This window comes from Schistocerca piceifrons, chromosome 5, assembly GCF_021461385.2.
Source record: "Schistocerca piceifrons isolate TAMUIC-IGC-003096 chromosome 5, iqSchPice1.1, whole genome shotgun sequence".
In the NCBI taxonomy this organism is placed as follows: domain Eukaryota; kingdom Metazoa; phylum Arthropoda; class Insecta; order Orthoptera; family Acrididae; genus Schistocerca; species Schistocerca piceifrons.
The window spans coordinates 79,808,434-79,835,660 of record NC_060142.1 but is presented as its reverse complement, the minus strand read 5'-3'; the positions used below and the strand labels follow the sequence as shown (position 1 = coordinate 79,835,660).

Here is a 27,227-nt window from a genome sequence, read left to right as displayed (position 1 = left end):
GATTAAAATATAAACTAATGACCACAGAATACTTACCAGAAATGAACTATCCCTCTAGATCATGGATAACCATTTCTTTTGCAAACCGTACCAACTTTTGCACCTGCACACTCCACACCATGTGCTGCATGCGGCCATCCCCCCACGCAGACCTTGGGTGACGCACCGTCCACCGCTACCGCACTTCCGGTGTTGGAGGTGTCCTGCTCTGCTCACACTGATCTCCATCTGATGGTGCTGCCTCATTATGCGTTACCCAGCAGGTTTCCTAAGCTACCTGCTTTGCAAAAACATAACTCAAAGACTTGATTTGCCTCAGCGGATCATCTCCTGGATATCCATGGCATTTCTGATGATGGTGTTTGTTTTGTCTGTCTGATGAGTCATCTCCACACATATACAGACCTCATCAGTGACTTGTTCCTCTCACTGCCTGCCTTGCACAAATATTCGACGGTCAAATCACTGCTTACCAAGCACCTTTCCTGCTCTCTGGCAGAGGCTATCCATCAAATTATTCATGAGGAGCATCTTGATGACCGCACCCCTTAGCAACTTTGGCAGCATCTGTGTGCATTAATCAATCATCAAGCATTACCTGCACTGCACTTTGGACGTTTTGGATGGTCAAAATGCCTTCAGATCTACAACTTTATGTACTGTCTCATGTTGCTGACCCACTAGAGGTTCTTTTATGCATGGCGGATCAGTCTTACGCTATCATTCATCACCGACACCACCTACCACGAGCAAAATCTATATCACCCTCAGCTGGCACACCTGTGCCTTCGGTTCCATGCCCCACTGGCAGAGGCCAGCATGCTTGCTTCAGTGCCTCAGCTACTAGTCAGGAGCTGCCACCTACCGTCCTGCAGGAGGTACTGTCAGCAGGTTCCCTATAGCCGCTGACTTAGCCCGAGTGGCAACCCGATCAGCTACTGGCCCCAACGCAGTCAGCTGCGCCCCCTTCCACACCACATTGACCCACCAACTGGCCTACCCACTGTGGTGGTCCCATGATGCCTACAAGGATGCTGCCCAAAACTGCCGTGCTTGTTCCGCCTACCCAAACGAGACCAGCGAGCCACGTTTAGGCACCACTTCCCATCACGTTCCTTCACAGGCCTATCATCTGACGCTGCACCACTCGCTTCAGCACCATGATACCTCTGTGCCACAGGCATATCAATGGGTACCCGCTTTCTTGTCAACACCGGCGCCGACATTAGTGTAATCCTGCCCATGCACGCTGCTGATGCACTATCACCTTCTACCCTCACCTTGACTGCCACCAATCTTTCTCTTATTGCAGTCCATGGCTCCATCAAGATGTCGCTCCACCTATCACTGGTTCACATCTACCCTTGGATCTTCCACATTGCCAAAATGTATGAACCTGTGATCGAGTTGGATTTTCTACACCATTATGAACCTTCACCAGACCTGCAGGCCGCCACACTCTGCCACACATCTGGTTCTAGTGTCCTGACCTCACACAAGTTCAACACGACTCTACTTTCTGCCTCCTTGGCTGCACTTTCCACATGTGCGTCCCTGGTCAAGCAGATTACTACACAACTCTCTGAGCTGTGAGACATGCGCTCACAAATTGATGAACTCCACACTCAGAACAATGCCTTATGCACCCGCATCACCTCTGCCTCTGCTGAATTGTCACATGCACAGTGTACCATACAGCACTTATCTGCAGACCCACAACAAGGCAGTCCATCACACACCTCTACAGCGTCTCACCAATCTGTTCCTGTGTCAAGCATTCCACCATCTGCTGTTGTTTTCTCACTGCTGTGAACAAATCTGCAAGATGCATCTGCATGCTCCCCTCCTGCACCGTGTCTCCCGTCGCTGACTTCAGCCGACGCCCCGCCTATGCCGCCCTGGTACACCAAGGTCAATGAACCAACATTGCCTGCAGATAGCTTATGACCCCTGTTGCTGACCCTGCTATGCGAGTATCAGCCATCACTAATGGCACTTGTCATAAGATTCACACCACTGCTGGCCATCCTGTTCATTATAAGGCCAGGCACTTTAACGCTTCCAAACTTCTGTGCGCAAAGGAGTTCGTTCAGGATCTGTTGGGTTCAGGTGTCATCACCCTTCCAATAGCAACTAGTCCTAACCTATTCACCCTGTTCCTAAAAAGGATGGCACCTTACGCATGTACAGGGACTACAGGTCCCTTAATACTCGCACCATTATCGATAACTACCCCATTCCCCATATCCAGGATTTCACGCAATTATTATATGGTTCTAAGTTTTTCTCTGTTTTAGATTTTTCCAAGGTGTACCATCAAATCCCTATGCATCCACCGGATATTCCGAAGATGGCCATCATCACACCTTTTGGCCTATTTGAATACTGTTACATGCCTTATGGATTGAAAAATTCAGCGCAGACATGGCAGCGGTTCATTGTTTCCATTTTACTCCCTGTGCCATTTGCTTATGCTTACTTGGATGATATACTGATCTTTTCCTCCTCCGCTGAGGAGCATCAAGTTCACCTCAATGCAGTCCGTTTGGCCCTTGCTAAGGACCTTCTGCTGAGACGTTTCCGCCTTATGGACTTCATCTGTCAGCACTCTTCTGATGCATGCTATATCTGCAGCGTAAAGAATGTTGTGGCAGACTATCTTTTCCGCATCTACATAGTAACCGCATTGCTGAATCTGGAAGAACTCACATGACTTCAGGCCAAAGAAGATGATATACAGCAAAGAATATCGGACAACGAGTCATCTCTCTGTCTGACACCGTATCCTACATAGGTTGACAATCCCTGCCCTTTGCAACACCTCTATGGGCATTCACCACCCCCTGGTTCCTACTGCCCTTTGCTATGGGGTCTTTACTGCTTTGCATGGCTTGGTCCATCCTAGAATGTGAACAACAATGTGGATAGTTGCTGAAGTGCTTGGTCTGGAACGGTGTGAAGCATGACTGCTGCACTTGGACCCGCATGTGCGTCCCGCACCAGTGCAGCAAGGTTGGCAGGCACACTCAACCTCCATTGGGCAAGTCTGACATTCCAAAGGAATGCCTTCAGCATGTCCTCATCGACGTCATTGGCCCTCTTCCCCTTCCAAGGGTTACAGATGCATCATATCAATCATCGATCGCATGATCCACTGGGTCGAGGCTGTCCTTATTGAAATCGTGGCCGAGACCATTGCTTGTTCTTTTGTCTCAGTGTGGATTGCTTATTTCGGCTGTCCCCGGTCTCTCATGACTGATCAGGGATGACAGTTCAAATCCATCCTCTTTGCATGACTGTGTAAACTCTGCGGTGTTGCCAAATTCCAGTACCACGGCTTACCACCCGCAGACAAACAGCCTGGTCAAACGGTGGCACTGCACTCTCAAGGCTTCCCGTATGTGCCACGGTGGCTTATGATCTGAGGACCTCCCATGGGTCCTGTTGGGCATTCGCTCGGCCCATAAAGACGACTTGAGCGCATCACTCGCTGAGATTCTATACGGCGAAGCCCTCCTCCTTCCGCAGAATTTGTGGAGGGTTCACCATCGGCCAATACTGTGGATTTTTCTGCTCTGGTTGAATGGGTTCAGGCGCACATTGCACACCTTAGCAACCCCCGTCCACGCTGCCGCCACCGCCGGTGGCGGCGTAAGTAGCTAAAATCATCTCGTGACTTTTAATTGTCGTTTTGTAAATCTTACATTTAAAAACGTATTCGACTGTTTAGTTTTATATAAAAGGAAGTGGCGCACATGGCACGATGGCAGTCTGCATTATTGTCTTTCAAAAGCTGTTTGTGTGAGAATCTTTCAGAGGCTATCAGACGCCCAATGTTATTTCACCAATGTACATGTTAATCAGTCACAATATAAGACAAGAAAACTGATATACTCTGTGTTTTATTTAAAAATTGGTACATCAGCAATGCCAAATTCTGGAACTTTCTGAAGCAACAACACCCGAGGATAACAAAGTTGAGTATCTCATCATATGGAGTAGCTAAGTTATTATGTGAACTTTCATTAACTGTGACTGTAATTTTCTAGTTTTCACCATTTTCATACTTGTGAATGGTGGAGGCCCAAACTGTTAAGTTGCTCTGTTGCTATGGTTGAGAATGCACTACAGACAGAACTGGAGGAACTGTATATTTTTTCTCACTCAGCGTCAGTGTTAATTAAAATGTTTCTTTCCTCTCTCACATTTAATGGTGGCATTTCAATAATCATTAACTTGCACCCTCAGGGGGATGCACACTCTTTGTACATCATTCGTGCAGCAAATACATGGTCCCCAGTGTAGTAAAAATGATCAATGCACAAAAAATAAACTATAACTATATATGAGACTTATGCTTTGATAGTGCTTATGATTGACACATGCTTATTATGTTTTTTGCTAATATGGATTTATGCTTTACACACACACAAATATGATGTTTATGATGTTTTGAATGACTATTATGATGCTTATGTTGACAGTCATTACACACTTCTACACTTTCATACAGAATGTCTTACACCTTACACTTATTGGATGATGCTTTGAGAAGGAGGTAATGCACACATCAAAAAAAGTTTTGCATCATCCTGGTTTCCAGAACAATGCCTTGATGAACTTGTGGATAGTATGCTATGATGAATACAGGCATGCACCAATGCAAGACGACGTGCTACTGGGTATTAGAGGTACCGGTGTGAACAGCAGTCTGAACCACCAACTCTGAAGGTCTCGCTGTATGTTGATCTCTCTTACAATTGTCTGCACAGGTTCTGGAACTCTCAGAACCAATGTGATGCAAAACTTTTTTTGATGTGTGTATTATTCTGTAGGTTCTGACGCAATTGTGGTCTGACTCTATGAAGTAATTAATGGGATTCTGTAATTCTACTGAAGTCTTATGATGAGGATATGAAGTTAACGGTTTTGTTTCTATGATCAACTCCATCACTCTGCTGAGTGTTTGGTAGTGTGTTCTTTCATTTGGCCTTTATGCTTTTCAGCCTTCTGTATTGTCCTAGGGCGACAACTGAAAAATTTACTTAACTGCGTTCTGTAGGCTCCTAGTGTGGCAACAGAAATTTACCTAAATATTCTCTAACTTGACCTTTATGCTTTGCATCTTTCTGTTTTGACCTAGTGTGACAACAGATAATTTACCTAAATTGCCTTCTGTTTTGTCCTTGTGTGACAACAGATAATTTGATAATTTACCTAGTTGTATTACGTTTCATTCTTTACTGACATTCTTTATTAGTAATCACCCATGACTCTATGAACTTGCTCAATTATATATGATGTTTAACACTATTGAACTGAACACTTATATATACTTGGCTCTTTCTTGTTTTCTTTTATTTGGTGGCATTTTTGTCTTGCTTGAATTTCTCTTTGTTTTGGGAAGCTCTTGAAATTTCAAACACATTGTGTGCGATTGATGAACCTTGAGGTTTGTTCACCAATCCTGTTCTGTATTTAGGTAGACTGGATTTTGAGTTGATGTCTGATGTGATATTCTTCAAATGAACTTATGATGATATCTGGAACTGATTGTTCCGTATACTTATGTATATGCTTTTGTCCATCTTGATTCCTGGTATCTTGTTTTATAATCTTGACTTCTACGTTTGTTTCTTATGCTATGTATTATGATTGTGATAGTAGTTTGGAACTGGATGTTGCACCTTACCATTTTTTTATGTCTAGAATTTTTGTTTTCTTCTTGTATAAATGTAGACTATTTGCGTTTCTTTTCAATTTTCAGTGTCATGTTAGGGTTAGTTTGTTTAATCTTCAAGTTGTATTACCTTATCTATCTTATGTTATACAGCCTATTATGCTAGTTTGGTTTTAAGCCATTGTTTGTTGCTGTGTGGCAACACCTACATCTGGGTATCACCTTCATTAATGTGGGGGGTGGTACTCAGGAAAATATACAGGGAATCTGTCTTCTGTTTTCCTGCTTTCATAACATGTCATAAGTTTTCTTCTATCTCTTATACTATGTCCTCCATGTGATGATCACCCAACTGGTTTACCTCTTTTCCATATACATATGTTTCTATCACTCAAACCCTTCTTGTTATCTGTGCCATAAGTTGACTTCAACCTGAGATTTCAGGAATGGTCTGGCAAGATAATCTGCAACTTGATTACCTTTGGATTGGATATATTTATCTTATTTTTCATGACCCATTTAGACTAAGTGCTAGTACCTAAAGTTCATTTATTCTGTGAATGCCCTCTGTGATTACTTTTTTTGTTTAACTAAGAAACTGTTTAATTATGTGCTAATTGAATGACATACTTGGCCAAGTTTAGGTCAAGTAACACACACTTTTTACACCATAATATATATGAACTTACTGGATTCTAAGTAATACATGAAAGTTCGGAATTTAACGTTAAGTTTACTGCTATGACATACAGCTTTTCTTCTAAAAATATATATATTTTCCAAGAAACTTCAAGATGATGCTGTGATTCAGATTCAAGATGATTATACATACACTGACATTGTACTCATACAACACAAAGATGATAATTATGATCTAAACAATTCATACTCAGTCATTACATATGATTTTTGATCTTACATTTCCTTATCTTGTTGGCTTACTGTCACACTTGAGAGGTTAGGCAGGTTTCAGGCTGAGCAAGCATTTTGTCTAACAGGAATTACCTGTTCGGACCATTGTGAGGCTGATGCTGATCTACCTGTTCCTTTCGTACTAGACTTACCTGTTGCCTTTGAAATTATGTATATACAGGAGGAGGAAACCTATCCAATTTTAGGACATTAATGTGATTATAATATGATGATTATGCGTATCTAAGTCAATATCTCGATACTATTAGTTATATAGATTTACATTGTTTTATCTTGTCACATGATGTATTTTTCAATGGCATCATCAATAAATACATGTAATAATTTAGTGTTGACATGAAGAAAGTTTACATGCCATATTCTATAATCAACATGTTTCATGATTTTTGTGTAGGTATGTTCATAATTACAACTGAGTAACCATCCAGTCTGCTAATATTTATTCTGCACTTGTCAGTACAGAGTAATTTTTTAATGATGTAGTGCATCTACATGTAAATGACTACTCTGTAGTTCAAACTTAAATGCCTGACAGAGGGTTCTTCAAACTGCTTCCAGCCTATTTCTCTATTGTTCCACCCTCCAACAGCAGATGGGAAAAATAACGAACAATTAAATATCTCCCTGTGAGGCTTGATTTCTCTTATATTATTATCATGATCATTTTTCCGTAAGTACAATAAAATATTTAAGCATTCAAAGGGGAAAGTTGGTGACTGAAATTTCGTGAAAAGCTCTTGTCGCAATGAAAAATGCCTTTGTTTTAATGATTGCCACCACAACTCACTTATCACATTCATGGCATGTCCATTTCATATTACCACTCTACATTACAGCTGATTAGAAATAATTTAATTCCTGTGATCTGATGAGATCAATAGATTTTTTGATAGAGCTAAGTTTAAATTGAGAAGATAATTAGGTTTTACAGTGAAATAAGAGAGCAGTGACTTTACTTCATTTTTTAAAAATTTTATGAATGTTTTTTGAATGAACAATAGTTGTTATTCTGTGAAAAGCATTCAGTAATTTTGCAATACAATAACTGCAATGTTCAATAAATTTACATTGTTTTATCTTGTCACACAATGTATTTGTCAATGTACATCATCAATAAATACATGTAATAATGTAGTGTTGTCATGAGGAAAGTTTAGATGCCTTATTCTACAATCAACTTTCAGATCAATGGTATAAGAATGGAGTATGGAGAACTGTGAACACACCAGAATATTATACTTCATGAGTTCCATTTATCAGAAAGATAAATTTAAAAATAATAGTTAATAACATTAACGCTATAAGCTCTTTTTCTGTTATTATTGTTCATTGTTAAGAATTTTCACAGTTTACAAAAATCATTCTTTCAGAGGACATTTTGCTTAGTCAGCTTTTTCATTAGTAACATGCTATGTGCAATCTCACTGACACAAACATTAAGAGTATTATGCAAATTAATGAGCAGAAATGCCAATTCACTTAAGGAAACATGAACAGCAGTCAAATTTAATTGTCTAAGAACTGATTGTGATATTTATTTTTCCAGTTTCGTGACATACAAAAGGGGAGGTTTGTGAACAAGTTATAAGAGTTTTCATTTAATGTTAAAACACTTTTAAAAGAATATTACAATTCCATAACTCATGCTATAACATGCAAATTCCATCAAGATACTGAATCACAAAATTTTCATGATATTTTATCACACATTATTCCCATAATAATTAAAACTGCGTGCTTCAATATAGTTTTGCTGGCACTAAATGTCTTGTATAAAACTGAATTGAAAAATCACAGAACTGTGTCACATCTTGTATGACATATTTAACAGAAAGAATTAATGGTATGCAAAAAAGTACAAAACACAGAATATTACTCTTTAAATTTTCTACAAAGTAGGGAGATCGGGTTAAAATTGCATACACAGTCCACTATCTTTCATATGGTATTCTGATGAGAATACTAATCCAGTTTTTTAAAATTTGACTCTTCACTGCAGTACAGATATGTTCTAACTTCAGTCAATAATAAATGAGAATCTAGTTATCTTAAAAGAATACATTGTGACAGTTTTTAAATTTGTAAAACAATAATAATTAAAACGGCTCCATAATTAAATGTTCCTCTATTCTTTGGTACGGGAAGAATACTGGAAAACCAAGTACATCTCTTGTTTCTCAGTACCTGAAAGCAAGTGAAATTCTTAAAATGAAGAAATAATCACAAAATGTAAACACACGACATTACAAATTAAGTAGTAATAGTTTCTAAATTTTTACCAGAGATTATGATTGATGTTTACATTTATGTGCTAAGTGTGTCTTTCACAGTTATCTAAGTAAAATGACTTGCAGGTACAGTCAGTGACAGAATTCATGAGATTCTTTGTCTTATCATTACGCCAAACTGCACAGCTTTGCTGACCCTGATACAGCAGCACAAAGCACAAATAACACATTGTCTACGGGTGTGAAAAGCTATCTGAGCTTTGTCAGACTGTTCTGATAATGTGGGGGCTATACTGCTGCTGATTAATTTCTTGCATATGTTTACTTGCTGTTAACATTTAAGAACTCCAAACTATTTTTTATTGAGAAATGTCTTACAAATTGATGGAATTCACAGTAAATGATGACTCTTCAAGCCCCTTCCGCTGTTTTTTAGTCCTTTATTGGAAACAATACTGGTTTACACCATTATAGGTGTATCCTCATTTGGTGCAATGATTAACTCTTAAACAATGAGGAAGTTACGATGTCTCATATTTCTGCTGAACATAAAAAATGTTAATCTATTATAGACAGTTGTTAATAGTGAAATTTGCATTAAGCACCAGTAGATGAATGTCTAATTGGACACAGGGGGTGATAATACCATTAAGCAAGTGTTAAAACAGCAACTGTTTACTACGCCAATGCTAATAACTGGTCATTGGTGGTGCTGTACTAGAATTTCACATTGACAAACATTCAATGCGAGTTTCATAACATAAATCATGCAAAATTGATATCACATTCTCAATCAAGCATGCCCATTAAAAAGAAAGAGAACTCAGTCACATGCTGTAACCCGAAACTGGATATCAGCTTCAGTCACTGGGGATACAGAAAAACTCAAAAATTATTAGAAATACTACATAGGCCTCTAAATCCTGTAAAACAAACATTTTGAAAGTGGCATTCAAAACTCAAACAATATTTCCAAAACATCATGGTCACTAGTAAATTGAGAAATAGGTAAATCTGGGAAACATACAACTGAAAATCACTTGCTGATGAATGGTAAAATAGAAATTGATCACAATAAGGTAGCAGATCTATTTAACAATTGTTTTGCCTGTGTTGGCTCCAGCATAAACAATCAGCTTAAAAAAAAAACAAATGCAAATTCAGAGGAACACCAATGTCATAAAGTATAGTTTTTGACATCAACAAGTGAAGAAGAAATAATTAAAATAGTGAGTAGCTTGATGAATTCTCATGCAGCAGTATACAATGGTCTTAGTCTGGACACTCAAGAAATGTATTCATAAAACTGCACCACTTTATTAGCAATTATCATTTTTGGTACAGAAGATGGTCTGTTTCCAGGTGAATTGAAAATTGCTCAAGTTCTGCCTATTTTTAAAAAAGGAAACAAGAAAACTTTCAACTCATATCTGTTCTTCTAGCAATATCCCAAATCTTTGAGAAAGCAATATACAGGGCTATTACAAATGATTGAAGCGATTTCATAAATTCACTGTAGCTCCAATTATTGACATATGGTCATGACACACTACAGATACGTAGAAAAACTCATAAAGTTTTGTTCGGCTGAAGCCGCACTTCAGGTTTCTGCCGTCAGAGTGCTCGAGAGTGCAGTGAGACAAAATGGCGACAGGAGCCGAGAAAGCGTATGTCGTGCTTGAAATGCACTCACATCAGTCAGTCATAACAGTGCAACGACACTTCAGGACGAAGTTCAACAAAGATCCACCAACTGCTAACTCCATTCGGCGATGGTATGCACAGTTTAAAGCTTCTGGATGCCTCTGTAAGGGGAAATCAATGGGTCGGCCTGCAGTGAGCGAAGAAAAGGTTGAACGCGTGCGGGCAAGTTCCACGCGTAGCCCGCGGAAGTCGACGAGTAAAGCAAACAGGGAGCTAAACGTACCACAGCCGATGGTTTGGAAAATCTTACGGAAAAGGCTAAAGCAGAAGCCTTACCGTTTACAATTGCTACAAGCCCTGACATCCGATGACAAAGTCAAATGCTTTGAATTTTTGGCGCGGTTGCAACAGCTCATGGAAGAGGATGCGTTCAGTGCAAAACTTGTTTTCAGTGATGAAGCAACATTTTTTCTTAATGGTGAAGTGAACAGACACTGTGCGAATCTGGGCGGTAGAGAATCCTCACGCATTCGTGCAGCAAATTCGCAATTCACCAAAAGTTAACGTGTTTTGTGCAATCTCACGGTTTAAAGTTTACGGCCCCTTTTTCTTCTGCGAAAAAAACATTACAGGACACGTGTATCTGGACATGCTGGAAAATTGGCTCATGCCACAACTGGAGACCGACAGCGCTGACTTAACCCCATGCGATTTCTTTCTGTGGGGTTATGTGAAAGATTCAGTGTTTAAACCTCCTCTACCAAGAAACGTGCCAGAACTGCGAGCTGGCATCAACGATGCTTTCAAACTCATTGATGGGGACATGCTGCGCTGAGTGTGGGAGGAACTTGATTATCAGCTTGATGTCTGCCGAATCACTAAAGGGGCACATATCGAACATTTGTGAATGTCTAAAAAAACTTTTTGAGTTTTTGTATGTGTGTGCAAAGCATTGTGAAAATATCTCAAATAATAAAGTTATTGTAGAGCTGTGAAATCGCTTCAATCATTTGTAATAACCCTGTACATAAGAAGCTGGAACTTCCTGGTAACCACAAAAGTGACATATATGTCTGCTTGTGTCTGTATGTGTGGATGGATATGTGCGTGTGTGTGAGTGTATACCTGTCCTTTTTTCCCCCTAAGGTAAGTCTTTCCGCTCCCGGGATTGGAATGACTCCTTACCCCCTCCCTTAAAACCCACTTCCTTTCGTCTTCCCCTCTCCTTCCCTCTTTCCTGATGAGGCAACAGTTTGTTGCGAAAGCTTGAATTTTGTGTGTATGTTTGTGTTTGTTTGTGTGTCTATCGACCTGCCAGCGCTTTCGTTCGGTAAGTCACCTCATCTTTGTTTTTATATATAATTTTTCCCACGTGGAATGTTTCCTTCTATTATATAAATTCTATATTTATTGAGAAATGGAAATGTTAACATACTGTGAATGGAGCTCGAGTTTACTCATGTTTCACGTGCCATCCATTGTGGGTGAATCTCAAGATAACTCATTCTGTTTGTAGATGCCATCTTCTGTGGTAGATTTTAACTACTTCATATTGTTAGGTTTTACACCAGTAGTGAATGTATCAAACTTGATTGCCTTTGCTTTCAAGCAGTTACTATTTTTGTATTGAAGTTTATCCTACTTTTAGAGATGGCCCTATTTAGAAAACAGAAGGAAATGAACAAATCTGAAATATGTTGGGAGGGTTTTGTCCTGATTATTCAGATGTTTCTCATGAAAATGAAGATCCAGATGAATATGCAACTGGATGTTTTTATGTTCTTAGGGTGACTCCAGTGACAGCGACATGATCGGACATGTAAAGGTGCGTAAGATGTATGTGTCTTCAACTGACTCTGACAATAACATGAAGGTGATTCTGTTCTTGTGTATGATTCTTTTGCCATAATGTTAATTAATTGACTATTACTGAATCATGTTTTTAAATAAAATATGATCTTTTGATTTTAATTACTGATCAATGCAGAAATTTGAGTGCTCCAGAATTATTTAAATTTTGGTACAAAAATGAGAAACATGAAACAGAAAACAAAGGCCTTTTTTCCTTATAGATATTTAACAGTATTATTAATATACAGAATCTTTTTTGCTTGACAGTAAGGCGTTTCACTTATCTGAATCAAATTTTAATTTACTTTCAGGGAACCATTAATTAAAAATTACTTTATTTAAAATTATGATTTAATATTCAATTTGATAATCAGTTACTAAAATGAGCTGGTAAGGTATTGTACTTAACAGTGCTCAAAAATATTCTATTCTTCAAAAGTATCTTTTTCCATTTTCTGAGAGCTATATCATACTCTTTTAGGAAATTGATGTTCGGATGCCAACCTCTAAATCCCGTAAATAGGAAGGAAACTGAAGAGGGCCAGTCCTTACAGTCCCACAGTGAGTGTAAATTTTTGTTTATTTGCAGTATGAAAACCTGCCCTTTAAGTCTAAAGTAGTTCATAAGATGTACACTATACTGAAATGCTAACAACAACAACAACATTAATATGAATCACAGCTTGTACCTTACCAGTCACTGGTCAGAAGATGAAGGTCTTGAACATTGCCAGGAAGCTAAATTCTGTTGGTCTGATGAATATCCACTTGCAGCTGCCTGCAGCTGAGAATGCATTTGTTCAGCTATATTTTTAACATGTTGTATATCTGGCCGTTCATCAGGATCAGGTCTGATACAAACAGCCACAAGTTCACGCAGCTGATAATGAAACATCAAAACTCACACTGTGTATGGGCAATTCATATTAAAAAAATGCGCATCTTACTACGATATAGTCTGTAATTACACAAATATTCACACCACATTCTTTATCAGTATTTTCTATTTATTTTGAAAAGCATTTCAACATTTTTTGTAAATGCTAAGGTTCCATATTTAACAAATTCCAAAGAGCAATGTTAGGCCATGGAAAATGTGCAGATACTGACAATATCATGATTCAGAAACTACAAAGAATGTAAAAAAACAAATGTGGTACTTTTTCAAAAGAAAGATTGGGTCATCTATGATCACATGATAAAAAAAGTGTGGATGGTTAAAATTAAGAAAAAGAACAAGAAATTAGTGAAAAAAGGGAAAACTGACAAGTTTGGATTATAGTGACCAAAGGGTGATTAATCAATATTACTTCACTTAAATCTCTCTCCTCACTCATATTAAACTATAAAATTAATTCAAATATGTTATTCACAACTGAAATTAAAACATAATGACAGATAACATTTTTTTCTTCTTTTAAGAACACACACTGTGTTGACTGTTCATGAGAAGTTACAACTGTTCTAGACTTTGTCTAGCAAGGAACTACTCTCCTTTCAAAAGCACTGCTTTACCAAATGAAGCACACCAGAACACCTTGTTATTTATTTATTACGAGTTCTGTTGATCCTAATAGCAAAAGAATTGCTAGGATATGGTATGATTCATAGGATATGACAGACTAATGGCAATACTTGTATCAACTAATGGTGCATCATAATACACAAAATTACACAATAAAGCTACAAACATGCACACTCATTTATGCTAAAAAATTCATTTATTGGGTAAAATAAATTTTTCAACGGGCATTCTTTCAATTTGTTTTTATGCTTTGGCATTTCAAGAGCATGTCTTATAATTCTTTAGATAGAGCTTTGGATACTTTCACACCTGAGTAACGCAGTCCATTCTGCTAAAGGGTGAAGTTTTTCTGGTTACTATGTAAGTGCTGTTTTGATCTCACATTGTGGCCCTGATATCCACTACTGGTTTTGGAAAAAAAAAAGAGAGTGATTTTTATTAATGAAAGACAGAAGGTAGAAGATATATTTAATTTGTTAGCAATGTACCCATCCAAGAATTTAGGGCCCGTCTTCCTGTATTTATTATCCATTACATTTTATATTTATATCCTCTTGTTCTGTCTATGTCACTTGAATCTGCACATAATTAGTGCTGAGATCCAGATTTTTACCATCATTTAACTCCTTTGGTATCTGTAGATGTCTCCAAGGACATGTTCTTTAAGTTAACTGTTAGTAGCTCTGTGTTATTCTCCATACAATGAGTCATGACTAAAGTTGTTTGATAATTGTGTGTCATACCTGTACTGCCAAACCGTGTCCCAATAGGTCATGGGCTCAGGTTACACAAGCAGCAAAAATAAAGTTTTTCATGAGAGAAAACTGAAATTTGTAAATTAAAAGTGTGGTAACTAACAAGTTTGTTAATACAATGAATACGGCACAAATGATTGCTGCAAAATTGCGTTCAACTAGAAATGCTGTTGTGCAATAATTATGACACATGGACAGTACAAGTCAAATCACTACTCCTCAAAAACGACATTTGGGGATATGTATCTGGAGACATATTGTAACTCACGGTGTCTGGTGAATGTGAAGTGCTTGCTGGTGCAGAAGCTGCATACAAAGCACGGCTAGTGGCACGTTGAAAAGCAAAAGCAGGCTTTATTTTACCCATCATCAATCCCATCAAGCTGAAGCAGGTACAGAACTGCACTACATCGTGTCAGGTATGGCTTAAACTCTAGTCAATCCGCGCATCCAAAGGACCTGCTCGCAGAGCAGTACTGCTAAAACACATCACACTTCACAAATTGCAACCTACTGATAATGTGACAATGAATTCTTCGATGCTGTGGATAAGTTACAAGCAATAGATATTGACATAAATGGTGATATGATGTCAATAATACTGCTCTACACTCTTCCAGTTAGCTATGACAGTTTTAGGTGTGCTATCGATTCCTGTGACAATCTACCAGCTGTAGAGGGAGTAACGGTAAAATCTTGGGGGAAAAAAGCAAGGATTCAGAAAGACAGTGAAATTGCAAGTGCCACAATGTTTGTTAAACCATGTAAGCATTTCATGAACAAGCCAAAACATACTGCAAGTGGCAGAGACAAAGTGGAATGAAAATCAGAACAAAACCAAGAAACATAAAAGTAAGCATAAAAATTCAGTTTTTGTAAGAAGCGACATAAAGAAGATGAGTATGTTTTCAAGAAGAAGCTAATTGTGCAAGCTGCAAGCAATGTTGACCAATCTCCTTGCTGTTTCTCTATGAATGAGCCTCCTCTGAAGTTTTGCGACTATTCTTTGGTGCATAGGCAGTGGTCGCATATCACATATGTGCAATGATCCAAAAGCATTCACAAATGACAGAAACACGAGAGAATTTAATGATTGCGGACAACAGTGCTACACAAGTAACAGTATAGGTGATGGCAACGACAGCCTGAACCAATCTCATTTCAGTGGTAAAGGTTTTGGACAACAAGCATACAGTGACATTTTAGGAAGCTCATGCAGTTATACAAGATAATAATGGTAAAATCAACATGATTGCAAACAGTTTTGGTAACCTCTCTTATTTACAAGTAAATGGTCCAGAAGCCTTAATCGTTGTCAAGTCAGAAGTTACACTATATGATCAAAAGTATCCGGACACCCCCAAAAACACACATTTTTCATATTAGGTGCATTGTACTGTCACCTCCTGCCAGGTACCCCATATACTGACCTCAGTAGTCATTAGACATCGTGAGAGAGCAGAATGGGGTGCTCCACGGAAGTCACAGACTTCAAACCTGGTCAGGTGATTGCGTGAAAACTGTACAGGCCAAACTCATCTGTTGCCTGACAGAGACCACTGACGGTTGAAGAGGGTTGCAATGTGTAATAGGCAAACATCTATCCAGAACATCTTATAGGAATTCCAATCTGCATCCGGTTCCAGTACTATGATAGTTAAGTGGGAAGTGAGAAAACTTGGATTTTATGGTCGAGCGGCTGCTCATAAGCCAATCACGCCGGTAATTGCCAATCAATTCCTTGCTTGGTGTAAGGAGTGCAAATATTGGACAATTGAACAGTGGAAAAAACATTGTGTGGAGTGATGAATCACGGCACACAATGTGTCGATGTGACAGCAGGGTGTGGGTATGATGAACGCCCGGTGAACGTCATCTGCCAGTGTGTGTAGTGTCAACAGTAAAATTCGGAGACGGTGGTGTTATGGTGTGGTCATGTTTTTCAGGGAGGAGCTTGCACCCCTTGTTGTTTTGGATGGCACTATCACAGCACAGGCCTACATTGATGTTTTAAGCATCATCTTGCTTCCCACTGTTGATTGCATCTTTCAACACGATCAAACATCTGTTCATAAAGCACGGCCTCTGGCAGAGTGGTTACATGACAATAACATCCCTATAATGGACTGGCCTGTACAGAGTCCATACCTAAATCCTACAGAACATCTTTGGGATGTTTTGGAATGCCAACTTCACGCCAGGCCTCACTGACTGACATCAATAGCTCTCCTCAGTGCAGTACTCCACGAAGAACGGGTTGCCATTCCCTAAGAAACCTTCCAGCACCTGATTGAATCTATGTTTGAGAGAGTGGAAGCTGTCATCAAGGCCAAGGGTGGGCCAACGCCATACTGAATTCCAGCATTACCGAACTTGTAAGTCATTTTCAGCCAGGTGATCACATAGTGTACAAAAAGTGGTATGTAAATCTGGCACGCTCAATTAGGCCTCTGGAACTCGTGAAATATCACCAAAGTGGTCAAAAATGAAAATGTGACACATCTGCAATTCAGTGATGTTGATATCTCCGCATGAACTATGTGTCTTAAAGAAAGAGACACATCCACTCTCTTCACTAAGTGAGAAGGCAACTCACATTAACCTCTACAGTTAATCCACTCTGATGTCTGTGGAACAATGAAAGAGACATCTCAAGGTGGCGCAATATTTTTTGTGATCTCTATGGATGACCACATCAAATGGCATTAAGGCTATTTTCTTCAACATTTGTTGAATTCAAAAACCTGGCTAACGATCAGACTGGTCATAAATTAAATCCTTTCAGTCAGACAAGGTAAGGCATACTGCAACAGAAGAATGGACTCCATCTTCAGAATGACAAGAATACAGCAACTTCTAACAGTTCCATACACACCACAGCAGACTGGTGTTACCGAACAATATAACTGTTCACTGGTCAAAATGGCTCATTGTGTGCAGCTCGAGTTGAGACTACCACCATCATTTTCAGCCGAAACCATCATGACATCTAATTACATTTGAAACTGTTGCTTAACTAAAGAACTGTCAGATGGAACTCCATATGAGAAGTGGTTGAAGAGAAAACTTGTCCTATTTCACCTTGTACATTTGGTCAAAAGGTTGTCATCCTGCATACATCATCAAACAAACGAAAGTTTGATCGTAAGGGGAAAGAAGGGATTTTTGAAGGCTATTCTGACTGTCTGGAAGCCTATTGTGTGTGTGTATCATGAGATCACAGTATTCACCTGTCAAGATTATGAGTATCATGAGATTATGAGTAGCATGAGATCACAGGATTCACATGTCAGGATTATGGCAATTTTGAGCCCAATAGAACTTGTATGAACTTCCGCGAAGATGGACTAGATCATCAGCAAAGAGGGGGCATCATCATGAATTCCACTCGAGGAGATTTCAATGGTGATGCAAACACTGAATCAGAGCCATTGTCTGACAATGATCTATTTTATGGCTTTGAAGATGAGGGACTTCCAATCACTACAGACCAAGAATTCAATACGGACAATGACTTACCATGTGGCAAGACAATTTTTCAAGTGCCATACCTCCCCAAAAGTTTGTGCCAGGTATAGATTCATCAGATGTTTCAATTAATGATGCTAATTTAATTTCACATTCAACAGAGATCAATCTCAGTTGTGTGGTTCAGATCATCAAGAGTGGTTTGAGACTATATGTGATGAAATCAGGTCACTGGTAAAAAAAACTGGGGCATAGCAGACAGGCCAACAAATAAAAGGGTAACAGACTGTAGGTCTGTTTTGAGAAATAAATACACAAGTGATGGACCTTTGCCAAGGAAAAAAGAATGACGATTCAACCAGCAGTCTGAAGTTAACTTTATGGAAACATTCTCTACAGTTGCAAGACTTGGATCATTTAGACTACTCATGGCTTTGTTAGTCAAATTTGACCTTTGTGTTTCACAGCTGGATATCACCATTTCATTTCTCAATGATGAAACTGACATACACACATTCACAGAACAGCAGTACTCACTTGTTGAATTCTTATGAAAGATCAAAGATGTGGAGAGTGACAATCATATAGTCAAGAAGGCAAGTGAGATGCCCCAAACATTTAAATCTAGTGATAAAGTGTGTAAAGCCATTTATGGACAGCACCAAACTGTTTGATAGTGGTATGCCAAGTTGAATGCAAGCCTAACATCAATTGGACTGTAACCTACACATTCAGAGCCATGCATCTTTATAGACACTGTAGGAAAATGTCCAGTCTTCCTACTTTTTTATGTAGATAACATTATAATTGCTTTAGTGGTACCAGAAATGATAGAATAAATCAAGAATCAGTTATAAACCAGATTTAATGTCAGGGACCTTGGTGCCATTAAGGTACTATCTGGATGTCTAAGTAAATCAATCTGTTGACAAAATTACATTATGTCAAAGTGGCTGTATCAGGTAAGTTTTACACCAATTCAATATGAGTGACTGCAAGCCAGTAAGTATCCACTGGCAATAGGGAAGATGTAGGATGTGACAGCTATGAATACAGGAGATGGCACTCACTATCAATTCAGAGAATTAGTTGGAGCATTGATGTACATCACTACTGGTACTTAACCTGACATATGCTATGCAGTCAATGTCAGTACAATGACAGCCATGACTTCATTCACTGGGAAGCAACTAACCGAATCCTTAGATACCTCAAAGGAACCAAATACAAGAAACTGACCTACATCAAGGATAAGGAAGGAACTGTTGGTTTTCTAGATCCTGGTTGGGGAAGTTCCGATGTTGATACAAACTCGTATACTGGCTATAGCTTCAACTTATTCAGGTCAGTAATCTCATGGTGTTCAAGCAAGTAGAGAGAGCAGTTGATCTTTCATCAACAAAAGCTGAATACATGAGCCTCAACAATGCAGCAAAGGAAGTGACTCAATCATCAACATTCATGAAAGGCCTAGATTTAGAAAAATTGTTACACAACACCCTGTTCAATGACGGTCGGCCAGCTGGAAAGTTAGCATGTAGCACAGTTCTTCATTCAAAGTTTAAGCATATTCATATAAAATAACACTCCACACATCACACTCTACAAGAGTATCTGCTGAAACTGGAATATCAGCGAACAGAAGTTATGACAGCAAATGTACTGATGAAAGCTCTTTCCTGCACCAAAGCACAAGAAATGTGTTGTACAAATTTGACTTCAATCCTAGAACCACAAACTTAAGACTCAAGTCTTAATTTATAACTGTCTGTAAAAATTGAAGGGGCATGTTGAGATTCAAATTCTGCTGTCATGTAATATCTTTGGTGTTTATAGAGTTTAACGGGTAGTAGTTCTATGTTATTCTCCACGCACTGAATATGAATAAAATTGTTTGGTAATTATGTGTTGTGTCTATTGTGAATCAACATCCAAACAATTAGTTTTTTGACATTCAGAGAGAGTCCACTGTAGCTAAACCAGTGGAGGATACACAGCACAAGATTTTGCCTGCTGTTTTATCCACTGAGAGGGACGTATCATCTGCAAAGAGGCTCAAGTTGCTCACTGTAGTAGAGCAGAGGGATGTCACCATAAATATAAGAAACAATAAGAGCCTCTGTATCAATCCGTGTGGTACTTAACTCTTAACTGTGTGCCACTTAGATGAAGCTGTAATTCTATTACTGACAGTAATGATTACCACCTGCTTCCTATTCTTCGATAAAACTTAAACCACTTAAACCATTACTTTGCTTGACCCATAGAATCCCATTTTATTTGGGAGAATTTCATGGTTGGTACATTCAAAAGCCTTGGATATGTCATATAGGATTCTGAATGGTGCCAGTTTTTTGTCAACAGATTGCAGAATTTGATCTGTGAAGGAGAAAATAACATTATCTATTGATAGGTCTTGCTATAAACCAAACTGACATTCAAAATGTTGTGGCTTTCAGGTAATGGATATTCTCAAACAACAAGTTGCAAACATTTTTGGTGAAATAATGTTATCCGTTATAATCATTACAGAAATTAATAATGCCACTGACTCATCAAAAAATAAACCTTAATTTGGCTTTGACAATATCTTAAGCAAGAATTATCTGGAATACTGACCCACAGCCTTAACTCATCAATGCACCTAGGTATGTTTGCAGAGAGGATGAAAGATGTCACAGTAAAACTCTTCCAAAAAAGGTCATGCCTCAAATATGAATAACTATAGAACAGTTTGACTTCTTCTTGTGTTTTCAAAAGTATTTGATAAGTTGTTGTATTCTAACATTGTTAAACAATTTTAACCCTTCAATATTTCAAATAAATGACAATTTGGGTTTCAAAAGAAAATATTGACTGATAAGTCAATCTTCACATTTGTGGAAGACATCTTAGGGTCCCTAAACGAGAACAAACTACCAGAGGGTATCTTCTGTGATATGAGTAAAGACACCGAATTTGTTTTGTTGCAGCTGATACAAACATTGCAATAAATAGCAAATGAAGTGTAGTCTTAGAAAGATCAGTTAATGAAATTTTCCTGGACCTTAACAAATGGTTCCTTGCCAATTCTTTGTCACTAAATCTTGACAACACACACTACACGCAATTCAGAACTTTTAAAAGATTTCGCACAAGAAGATGCCTAAAACAGATAGAGGAAGTGGACAGTATTAAATTCGTGTGCTTACACATTGACAATAAATTCAATTTGGGTACACCACAGGGCTGCTGCAGCACCTAAGCAAATCTCTGTTAGCAATGGGAATGTTGTCAGACATAGGGGATATAAAAATGAAAAAACTGACATACCGTGCTTACTTTCATTCCATAATGTCATATGAGATTATTTTATAGGGATAATTCATCAAGCCAAGTGAAAGTTTTTCAGGTACAAAAATGTCTAATTAGAATTATTTGTGGTGTGAACACAGTACCATCCTGCAGAGGCCTATTTAAGGAACTAGGGACAATAACTACCATTTCACCATATATTTATTTCTTAATGAAATTTGTTATTAAAATGTATCCCTTATTCAAACCAGTTTGTGAAATCAATACTATAAATAAGAATAATCTTCAAAAGATGTAAAGTAACTTACTTTGGTCCAAAAAGGTTTCCATTAATCAGGAACACACATTTTCAATAACTTGCCGGCAGCCATAAAAAGTTTAACTACCAATTAAAGTTCAGTTTAAGAGGAGCCTAAAGGATTTATTGGTGGCCAACACATTTTAGACCAGTGATGAATTTCTTAGTAAAAACAACTGCTGTGTGTGTGTGTGTGTGTGTGTGTGTGTGTGTGTGTGTGTGTGTGCGCGCGCGCGTGTGTGTAATGGTACATTAGCATATTTGTTTTATATTGTAAATATTTATTGTGTTTTTTGTTCTTCTGTTCTTCTGACATTTTCTACATCCCAGACAATCTCATCATTATGGATCAATTGGAACAAAAACACATCTAATCTAATACAATCTAATCATTGTGAGGATTACCAATTACTACACTATGTGATCAAAAGTATCCGGACACCCCCAAAAACATGCGTTTTTCATATTAGGTGCCTTGTGCTGCCACCTACTGCCAGGTACTCCATATCAGTGACCTCAGTAGTCATTAGACATTGTGAGAGAGCAGAATGGGGCACTCTGCGGAACTCATGGACTTCAAATCTGGTCAGGTGGTTGGGTGTCACTTGGGTCATATGTCTGTAAGTGAGATTACCACACTCCTAAACATCCCTAGGTACACTGTTTCCAATGTGATAGAGAAGTAGAAATGTGAAGGGACACGTACAGCACAAAACCGTACAGGCTGACCTCATCTGTTGACTGACAGAGACCACCGACAGTTGAAGAGGGCTGTGACATGTAATACGCAGACATCTATCCAGACCATCACACAGAAATTCCAAACTGCATCCGAATCCACTGCAAGTACTATGACAGCAAGGCAGGAGGTGAGAATACTTGGATTTCATGCTCGAGTGGCTGCTTACAAGCCACACATCATGCCTGTAAATGCCGAACGTCGCCTCGCTTGGTGTAAGGAGCATAAACATTGGACGACTGAACAGTGGAAAAACATTGTGTGGGGTGATAAATCATGGTACACAATGTGGCGATTTGATGGCAGGGTGTGGGTACGGCGAATGCCTGGTGAACATCATCTGCCTGCATGTGTAGAGCAAACAGTAAAATTCGGAGGCAGTGGTGTTATGGTGTGGTCATGTTTTTCATGGAAGGGGCTTGCACCCCTTGTTGTTTTGTATGGCATTATCACAGCACAGGCCTACATTAATGTTTTAAGCACCTTCTTGCTCCCTATTGTTGAAGAGCAATAATGGCATGGCAATTGCATCTTTCAACATGGTCAAACACCTGTTCATAATGCATGGCCTGTAATGGTCTGGCCTGCACAGAGTCCTGACCTGAGTCCTATAGAACACCTTTGGGATGTTTTGGAATGCCGACTTCATGCCAGGCCTTACTGACTGACATCGATTATTGATTTTCCTACTCGGGTGGTAAAGGATAGCAGCTCACTGATAGATAACTTCTTTATAGACCAAGATAAGTTTAACCAGGTAAATGCTCAGTCTGTTGAGAATGATCTTTCTGATCATGGTGCACAGCTAGTTACAATATATGACATAGCTCCATTCAGCAATACTAAACAGTCCTCCAAAGTAGTACGTTCAGTCAACGATTTAACAATTGCAAATTTCAGGGAAAGCCTACAGCAGTTAGACTGGGATGAGGTGTACCGTGAACCTGATGCCAATTTAAAATAGAATTTATTTCATGACATTTTTGTAAATGCATTTGAAAACTGCTTCCCCAAGAAAATAGTTAAATATACTCGTAAGAAACCTTGTAACAAACCATGGCTTACTAACGGTATAAAAATATCTTGTAACCGGAAAAGGGAAATGTATCTGACAGCAAGAAAGAGTAGTGACCCAGAAACTATCAAAAATTATAAAAACTACTGTGTTATATTAAGAAAAGTTATTAAAAAATCCAGGAGTATGTGTATCATGTCTGAAATCAGCAACTCTGATAATAAAATTAAAACAATTTGGAATATTATTAAAAGAGAAACAGGTCAACCAAGAGCAGAGGAAGACAGTATTACCATCAAATTGAATGAAAGCTTTACGAGCAAAAAGTCAGAAGTTGAAAATATTTTAATAATCATTTTCTAAATGTGGATATAGTAGGATCCAGGTGTTCATTAGAAGATGCTAGGTTGTTAATGGAAGAGGCCATACCTATGCAATTTGATACAATTGAAATCTCACCCACTTCTCCCTCTGAAATTAGGAAAATAATAAACTCACATGGAATTGATGGCATTTCCAGCAAAATACTAAAAGCTTGTTCTCAACAGATAAGTAAGATTCTCAGCCACCTGTGTAATAGCTCTCTGGAACAGGGCATTTTCCCTGATAGACTGAAATATGCTATTGTTATACCTTTGCATAAAAAGGGGGATAGATCTGATGTCAACAATTACCGTCCAATCTCCCAATCTAACAGCTTTATCCAAAATTTTTGAGAAAGTAATTTATTCAAGAGTAGCTTCACATATCTGTAAAAATGAAGTACTAACAAAATGTCAGTTTGGTTTCTAGAAAGGTTTTTCAACAGAAAATGCCATATATGCTTTCACCAGTCAAATTTTGAATGATCTGAATAACCGAACACCACCCATTGGGATTTTTTGTGATCTCTCAAAGGCTTTTGATTGTGTAAATCATGAAATTCTGCTAGACAAGCTCAAGTATTGTGGCATGAGTGGGACAGTGCACAAATGGTTTAATTCGTACCTAACTGGAAGAGTGCAGAAAGTTGAAATAAGTAGTTCTTGTAACATGCAAAGATCAGCACATTCCTCAAACTGGGGAACTATCAAGAATGGGGTTCCACAAGGGTCAGTTTTGGGTCCTTTGTTGTTCTTATTATATATTAATGACTTGCCATTCTATATTCATGAAGAGGCAAAGTTAGTTCTCTTTGCTGAGGATACAAGTATAGTAATCACACCTGAGAAACAAGAATTAACTGATGAAATTGTCAATACTGTCTTTCAGAAAATTACTAAGTGGTTCCTTGTAAACGGACTCTCACTGAATTTTGATAAGACACAGTACATACAGTTCTGTACAGTGAATGGTATGACGCCATTAATAAATATAGACCTTAATCAGAAGCATATAGCTAAGGTAGAATATTCCAAATGTTTAGGTATATCCATTGATGAGAGATTAAATTGGAAGAAACACATTGATGATCTGCTGAAACATTTGAGTTCAGCTACTTATGCAATAAGGGTCATTGCAAATTTTGGTGATAAACATCTTAGTAAATTAGCTTACTACGCCTATTTTCACTCATTGCTTTCATATGGCATCATATTTTGGGGTAATTCATCACTGAGGAATAAAGTATTTATTGCACAAAAGCGTGTAATCAGAATAATAGCTGGAGTCCTGCAGACATTTATTTAAGGATCTAGGGATATTCACAGTATCTTCTCAGTATATATACTCTCTTATGAAATTTGTTATTAACAACCAAACCCAATTCAAAAGTAATAGCAGTGTGCATAACTACAATACTAGGAGAAAGGACGATCTTCACTATTCAAGATTAAATCTAACTTTGGCACAGAAGGGGTGAATTATACTGGCACTAAAGTCTTTGGTCACTTACCAAATAGTATCAAAAGTCTGACAGATAACCAACAAGTATTTAAGAATAAATTAAAAGAATTTCTGAATGACAACTCCTTCTACTCCATAGAGGAATTTTTAGATATAAATTAAGAAAAAAAGAAAAAAAAAACAAAAATATAAAAAAAAATAAAAAAATAAAAAAAATAAAAAATAAAGAAAAAAAACACAAAAAAATAAAGTTGTTATATTAACTTAAGTATGTTGTTAAATTAACCTAATTATGTCATGTATTGGAAAATTCGACTCGTTCCACATCATTACGAAATATCGTATTCATGATCCATGGAACTAGTATTAATCTAATCTAATCTAATGATACCTCTCCTCAGTGCAGCACTCTGTGAAGAATGAGCTGTCATTCACCAAGAAACCATCCAACGCCTGAATGAACAAATGCTTGTGAGAGTGGAAGCTGTCATCAAGGCTAAGGGTTGGCCAACACCATATAGCATTCCAGCATTACCAATGGAGGGTGCCACGAACTTTTAAGTCATTTTCAGCCAGGTGTCCGGATACTTTTGATCACATAGTGTATTAGAGAAAGCCCAGCAGTATGGGATCAGGAGCCCATTACATAACCTACTGAAATCCTATCTTATTAGCAGGAAGAAGGACATAATTTTGCAAGCTGTTGATTGCAAATCGGTATTACATGTTCTGTCAGACTGGGACATTATTCATCGCAGAGTCTTGCAGGTTTCTGTCCTGGATCCTTTATTGTTTTTGATTTATGCCAATGATCTACCTGCAGCTGTGAACAGTGTTGAGTGCAGATTTACCATGTTTGCAGACGACACCAGCATTATAGTTGAAAATCTGTCAAGCACCAAAAACCTTTTATCAAAAAATTTTAACTGGTTTATTCTTCAGTCTCTTTCTGCCAATTTATGCAAGCAAATTTTTGCAGTTTAGATCAAGTGACAAAAACATAGAGGAGTATGCAATGGCACTCAGTAACAAGCAGTTACAGAGGGCTGATAGCACCAAGTTCGTGGGCATTCACTTAACCTTCAAACTAAACTGTTAACATCACACTCACCAACCTGTGAAGGGAATGAAGTCAGCAGCTTTTGCATTAAGAATGCTCTCTTGTATTGGAGACCAAACAGTCATGAAGGTAGCTAATTTTGCTTATTTGCAAACTATCATGTATTATGGAATTATCTTCTGGAGGTATTCTCCTCTTGCTCAAAAAATCTTCATTGCCCAAAAGAGAGTGATATGTAGCATAATCCAAAGACCATCCTGAAGTAAATTATTTATCCAGCTAGGAATACGTATCATGGCTTCTGAATTCACTTTTTCCTTCTCTTTGTGTTCAACTCAGCAGTCAACACTAGGCATTAGAATCACATTCACTACCAATTAAAAATCTTTTGTAGGTACAGAGAGACCCTAAGTACACTGGTGCAAAAATTTTCAACCTTCTTCCCACTGAACTCAGAAACATAAGAAATAGTGCATCCCTGTTCAAAACAAATCTATGGCAACTTCTCTGAATTGCTCATTCTACTCCGTAGAGGAATTTGTGAAAGAGAGCTAACCTAAAATAAAATATAACTTAACTGTTTCACGTCTGTCAAATATTAATAAATGTAGTTCATGTAGATTAGCTTATTTCATTCAGTCACTGTGTAATGTGGCTGAGTATTTTTATAGTACATGGGTTGTTGAATTGACTGCTCAACAGTATGACAGTATGCCTGCATTACTGTTCAGAACACGTCAGTACTGAAAAGTGAATATAACAAACTATTCAAATGTTAATATAACTTTTTTATATAAATCTTGTTATTTTCATTCAAGCACTGTTTTTCTTAATGCTGTAACATCTGTTAAGCAGTAAAATGTAATTTAATGTATTGTAATCTTTATCTTGGAATGACTCGCATCCATGGTGA

At 38.1% G+C, this 27,227-nt stretch overlaps 1 protein-coding gene across 1 annotated transcript in view; it reads right to left on the bottom strand.

Moving 5' to 3' along the window:
• Positions 1 to 8,325: 8,325 nt before the first annotated feature.
• Positions 8,326 to 27,227, bottom strand: part of LOC124798471 (serine/threonine-protein kinase Nek7-like) — a 64,084-nt gene continuing 45,182 nt past the window's right edge. The window contains 2 exon segments of the mRNA XM_047261904.1: positions 8,326 to 8,797; positions 13,031 to 13,216. Of these exon segments, the coding sequence (XP_047117860.1) occupies positions 13,034 to 13,216 (183 nt within the window). The 3' untranslated portion in view covers positions 8,326 to 8,797; positions 13,031 to 13,033.